A 5,672-nucleotide genomic window follows, 5' to 3' on the forward strand; every position below is an offset into this window, starting at 1 on the left:
ATTTAGAAGAGTCAGTGGAACACATCTTTATTTCGTGTGGTTTTGCTCAATCATTGTGGAGCGTAATCTCACTTTGGTGTAAAGTGCCTACTTTTTTGTTGTTTAGTTTTCGGGATTTGTTGGAGCTTCACAAGTTCTCGAAATTTTCTAAGGACAAAGCTAAAGTTTTTCAAACGGTTTGTCTAATAGCGACGTGGTGTTTGTGGAAGAAAAGGAATGCTCTTGTTCATGACGGGGTCCCCATATATCTATCGGGCTTGATGGAGGAAATAAAAGTTTTGGGGTTCCTTTGGGTCAAAAATAGGGGTAAGATGAGGAGTCTTACTTGGGAAAAGTGGTGTCGGTTTAAAGTGTAAAGTTGGAGGGTTTATTTTTGGATGTTCTTTCTTGTTTGGTACTTTGGTGTTGTTATTTCTAGCTTCTTGCTAGTTTTAATATATTAATCTTTGTTGGTCGTTGAAAAAAAAGATAGTCTCATATGATATTAAAACTTAGAAACGGATCCATGGTTTTTCTTTGTTTCTTTTTTTCTTTTTCTTTTTCTTTTTATCAGTGCGGCTAAAAAAATGGATAATTAGCTACAAATTTTACTTCAAATCATTAAAAAAGTTCAAACTCCCCCATGATCATGATACACCTGAGAGTGCAAGATTGTTGCCAAAGGCAGTGCAAGATTGTTGCCAAAAATACTGTAAAAAGCAATTCAGAATTGTTGTTAAAGATTGTATAGAATTGTTTAAAACATTGGAGAATAACTCATAAAACACTTCCGAATTCATGTTAAAAATTTGCATAATTGTTGTAAAACAAAATGTGTAGAAATGTTGTTGAATGCGAGTCAAGCAAGTTCAAATTCAATAGGCCATACAAAAATGTTTAGCATTTCGTAAATATGCGATAATGTATAGATGTGTTAAAAAACTACAATTAAACATTAGTTAACCAATCTCCTAATCATCAAAAACGAGTCAATCAATCTCCTAAACAATCAGGTTAGTAACCAATGTCCACAAAGAAAGTTGAATAAGCTATATATGTAACTGGTGTATTCATGATAAGGCAGGCAAAAGACTCAAAAACATGAAATTTGACCGTAAATGGAAACTTTCTAGTCAAAACAAATTCAAAACAGGCCTTTGTTGAACATTATTGTATATATATGTTTTATGTAGTGATAACTAATAAAAGCCAAAACAAAGAATATTTATTTAGTCGACCATGGTCAACTCGTCGGACCTTACGGGCTCGTTTTTGGGGTTTCGGGTTTTCAGGTCGGGTTCTTCGGGTTTTAAAGTTTTAAATCTTAACTCAAAACCCAACCCAAATATCTCACGGGTTTTTCGGGTTCCGGCAATTCGGATTCGGGTTTTTTCGAGTTGGGTTAATCGGGTTTCGAGTATCCTAGAAAATGAAACAAAAAACAAAAAAAAATTAAAGAACTTCAATGCTAAAATTAAAACAATATATTCTTTTTTGCCCGTAACGCAAATAATCAAATAATAAGTCAGCATAACTTGATAAAGTCATTAAACAATTCAAAAGAAGAGTAAACTAAGTAACTAAATCGAACCATAATCGTCTTCAATCAGACGTGATGTGGTTGTTCGATTATGGTTGCTATTAGTAATAAACGGAAAACATAAATTAACAATAAAAAATTGATCCATAATAGTTGGAATGACAACAGTCGATTAGGCTCAGATTCTGATAACTTTAGTGAATAAGGCTAAGCCTATTATACCCAAAATATATTTAATTTCAAAACTAAAAGTTTATTCATGTTTTTCAGTTGACCCGAAACTTATAAATCAAACCCGAAAACCAACCCGAATTAACTCTGTTCGGGTTCGGGTTAGTCTTTTGTCAGGTTCGGGTTTTTCGGGTCGGGTTAGTTCAGGCAGAAGTACGAGCTTTTTCGGGTTGAGTTTCGGGTTTCGTGTAAAAGTGACAGCCCTAGTCGGACCTCGTTGAGGTTAGTCGAACATAGTTGATCACTCAAAGATGGTTAAAATCAGCTTATCATAGTAAAACATGCTCATTCAAATTCAAACTTGATTGAAAGTGGCAAACAGTTGTACTTGGTGAAATTAGCAAATCATTCAGTCAAATTCGACCTATCAGAGTTAAAACACCATCTTAATCGCAGTTAAGACATGTTCAATCATAACCAAACAAGAAGCACTAGAGATGACGAAATCATGAAAGTAATTCACAACCATATCATAACAATAATAGTTAAACATAGAAATAAAGTACAAGCTACTTGTACAAAAAAGGAGTAAATCAAGTTTCAATAAAACCTTTTTTATGTAAAACAGAAGCACCTAATAAGCATTTAGCACCATGAAAATAGAGCTCAGCGACGCTTGTATATGCATGGCTTCAGTTCAGGCCATTTGATTTCTTTCTTAGAACTGTTCTTTGACTGAAAAAAAGTCACAAAACCCAGTTAATTGTCATTTCATGATGAACCAAAAAATTAAATGAGCTAAACAAGACAGTCAAACCTTTTTCTTAAAGTATAAAAGTATGAATATTTTATTTGAGAAGTCCTGCAAAACATAAATTAGCATATAAACATCATGATAAAAACTAGAAAAATCATCTTCACATATTTACTTTTGAGCACGTTGCATTTGGAATATATTTTATCCATAACGGGTCAAGTGACTAAAATTTTTTTATCAAAAAAGTGAAACGGGAACGACAAAAGGGAATCTTTTATGCATACAACCTCCTACCTCGTTTCTTAAAAAAGTACATTATCATTAGGCTTGTAAATGAACCAAATGTTAAGTGAATAGCTCATGACATGTTCCGCAAGAAGTTCGTTTGTGTTCATTTATTTAATGAACGAATGAACATGAACAAACGTTTTTGTTCATTTGTTTATGTTCATTTATGTTTGTTTGTTTACGTGTTTTTAAGTTTGTTCATTTATATAAAATAAGTATTTACTATAAAACTGATGAAAGAGTGTTAGCAGGTTGAACCTCCCTGGCCCGTTCTAACCCGTGCTAAAAGGTAAAAACTACCCACTTTGACCTTATACAACCCGAACCCTAGATAATTATTAAAGTTTCAGAAAACATAAACTAACTTTGGATACAGAAGTAAACCCTAGATTACAAACAGCTTCAGAAAATGTATAGGGATCCGCTCCACCATTGTTGGAATCAAATCTACTCTTCACCTCCGCTATCAAAAGCCAACCACTGTAACAGAAATATTATTAATTAATCCTAATAAAATATACAAAATGGTAGTTAATATTAAGATACATACTTTTGTTTAAGTACTCTGTGTGCTTCCTTGATAAAATTTGGAAAATCGGTTCCCATCAAAGAAAGACAAAAAACCGCCACATCTATAGATGAAGAATCAAGAGGGGTCTGCAACATTTCATAACAATTTAATAATAAACAGGTTCGTTCGGGTTATATTTTATCTCCAAGAAGATTAAAAATTACTTAAAAATAAAATGGATCTAAAAAAGTCATTTTCATGCATAAAACTAGGTTTGATAATCAAAAGGAACAGAACATGTTCATGTTTGTTCGTTTTACTTTAACCAAACAAATGATCAAATACGGACAACTAAACAAATGGGGGTTTCTTGTTCGTGTTTGTTCGTTAAGGAAAAGAGTGTGTTCATGTTCATCCTTTATAATATAACCAAACAGTTAACACGTAAATGAACGAACATAACCAAAGATGAACAAGCATAACTAAAGTAAAACCAAAAAAGTAAATATGCACAATACTGTGTTGGTCCTAAAAAGTTATTAAAACTAGACCAAGTTGTAATGGACCTATACAAGTTCAAATGAATATATCATCAAACATAAATGAACAAACTTAAACAAACATAGAGTAACAAACATAAAAAAATGCAAACAAAAGAACTTAACTAAACGAATGTTCGCGAACATAAATGACAAACAAGACATGTGTTCATGTTCATTCGCATAACTAAATAACCAATAATTTTGTTCATATAAAACTTCCTAAATCATTTAAAAAAACAAATTTTAATTACCATTAAAACTAATGTAAACATATTTGGTGAACAAAAATGTAATAGAAAAAAATAAACTTGCACCAAAAAAAAAACAAAAAGTGTTTCAGGTCTTAGAATCTTGAGATTTTAAACTTAAACCATTAAAACTTTAGGAAACTTGATGAGAGCCTTACCTTTGACATGTCACAAGCGATAACCGTAGGGTCGTTTGCAACAAGGTCTATAGAAAACACCCTATTTTTCACACCTTTTGCCAGACGTGCGTCCCCTATTATGCATGCGAATGAGAGAACTAAATAGAATAATATTTGGGAGCTTAAACTTTTAATATAAAAATGTAAGAATGAAAAAATCAAAAACCGTTCTTACCACACCCAAAATCAGCTACAACCAATGAAGAGCTATGATCCTTTAGCCACTTCATGATGATATTAACCGGTTGTTCAGGCCAACGTGACATTTGTTCTTGATATCCTGTATGATACTGGCCACAAGAATTATATATTAGTTTCAAACAATTATTAGTTATCCAATGTCATATGAGTGGAAACAAATTACTGAAAAGAAAACTAAAAGTTCATGTCATTTTATTCATGATGTTTTATCTACTAATTAATAACTTGAAAAACATATTATTGAAGATAATCTAAATTAAATGCCATAATTTAAATTTATAGTTAGATGAGATTTAAGGTGATAATGATTTTAACTTTTATTACTAATTTTAAATAATAAAAATTACCAAACACTCACATAACCGGTTTTCTTATTATTACAAGTGCAAACAACAAAAGAAAATCCATACAGAGTCTGTTGCAGCCTGTTTTATTACTATTAAGTACCGATTAACTGATGGTGATGATATAATATCACATAACTAAATAAACTTGGAACCAAAATAATTACAGAACTGAAGCATTTGTGGCATTTAACATGATTGTAAAGTGTCCAACTATGAATAATATACAATTCATTTGAGACAAAATGTGTTACCATGTTAAACAAGGAAGGGTCTTCCTTAAAGTAGTGAAGGGCTTCATCTCCACTGCATATAAATCAACACGATAATAATTTAACTTATATGCTAAAGAAAAACATCAGTTGAAAATAATAAAAGAGTTTAAGATGCAAATATAAAAGATGAGTCAGTAAGAGTTACGAGCAGGTATAAAGCTTCTCATTAATCATACGAAAATGACCCCCCGATAACTTTGCTTTCATCTGCGTCAAACAGATGAGATGATCAAATTCCACCGGCCAAATTGTTGATATAAAAACAATAAATTGTAATTGTAATTGTAATAAAAAAAGGACCTTTTCAAGGAAAGATGAGGGTTTTGAGGAACTTTTAGAGGTAGTAGGGGCGGTCAAAGTGGTTTGGGTTTTGGGGCGGTTGTTGTTTCTCCTCTTACGCTTTCGACTGCAAGAACTTTCGTCTTGATTCATTGTTCTCTGTGTTGGTGTTAACCTACATACATAAATACTCATTGTTAAGGTTGTAAGTAGTATATGTGTGGTTTTAATTTAATAAAAGGAAGACGAAAGCATAGCAAACATGAAACAAAATAATAGCATTCAAATTTAATTTTCACACACAAAAAGGAAGAAAGTGAATAGATAGAGATTGCAATGTAAACAATTAGGGGAGCCA

At 31.9% G+C, this 5,672-nt stretch overlaps 1 protein-coding gene across 1 annotated transcript; it reads right to left on the minus strand.

The window, feature by feature from the left end:
- Positions 1-2,326: 2,326 nt before the first annotated feature.
- On the minus strand, positions 2,327-5,467 carry LOC143629348 (ribosomal RNA-processing protein 8-like). Its single transcript, XM_077098648.1, has 9 exons — positions 5,336-5,467; positions 5,181-5,242; positions 5,015-5,066; positions 4,391-4,505; positions 4,195-4,289; positions 3,286-3,392; positions 3,101-3,215; positions 2,508-2,552; positions 2,327-2,425 (listed from the first exon to the last, which is right to left on the minus strand). Exons 1-9 carry the CDS (start codon positions 5,465-5,467, stop codon positions 2,357-2,359), a joined length of 792 nt encoding a protein of 263 aa, XP_076954763.1. The 3' UTR covers positions 2,327-2,356.
- Between the last annotated feature and the right edge of the window lie 205 nt (positions 5,468-5,672).

Source organism: Bidens hawaiensis, unplaced genomic scaffold (assembly GCF_021521415.1).
Source record: "Bidens hawaiensis isolate Kalapana, Puna unplaced genomic scaffold, B.hawaiensis_p1.1 tig00005189_1, whole genome shotgun sequence".
NCBI classification, from domain to species: Eukaryota; Viridiplantae; Streptophyta; class Magnoliopsida; order Asterales; family Asteraceae; genus Bidens; species Bidens hawaiensis.

Bases quoted from the DNA above. Each gene is read 5' to 3' on its own strand.
- LOC143629348 (XM_077098648.1), bottom strand. From the start codon at position 5,467: ATGAATCAAGACGAAAGTTCTTGCAGTCGAAAGCGTAAGAGGAGAAAC. The intron at 4,290-4,390 runs GTAAGAACGGTT...CATGCATAATAG, and splicing joins TGTAGCTGATTTTGGGTGTG to GGGACGCACGTCTGGCAAAA. The intron at 2,553-3,100 runs GTTAGTTTATGT...TATGTTTTGCAG, and splicing joins GGTTTACTTCTGTATCCAAA to GACTTCTCAAATAAAATATT.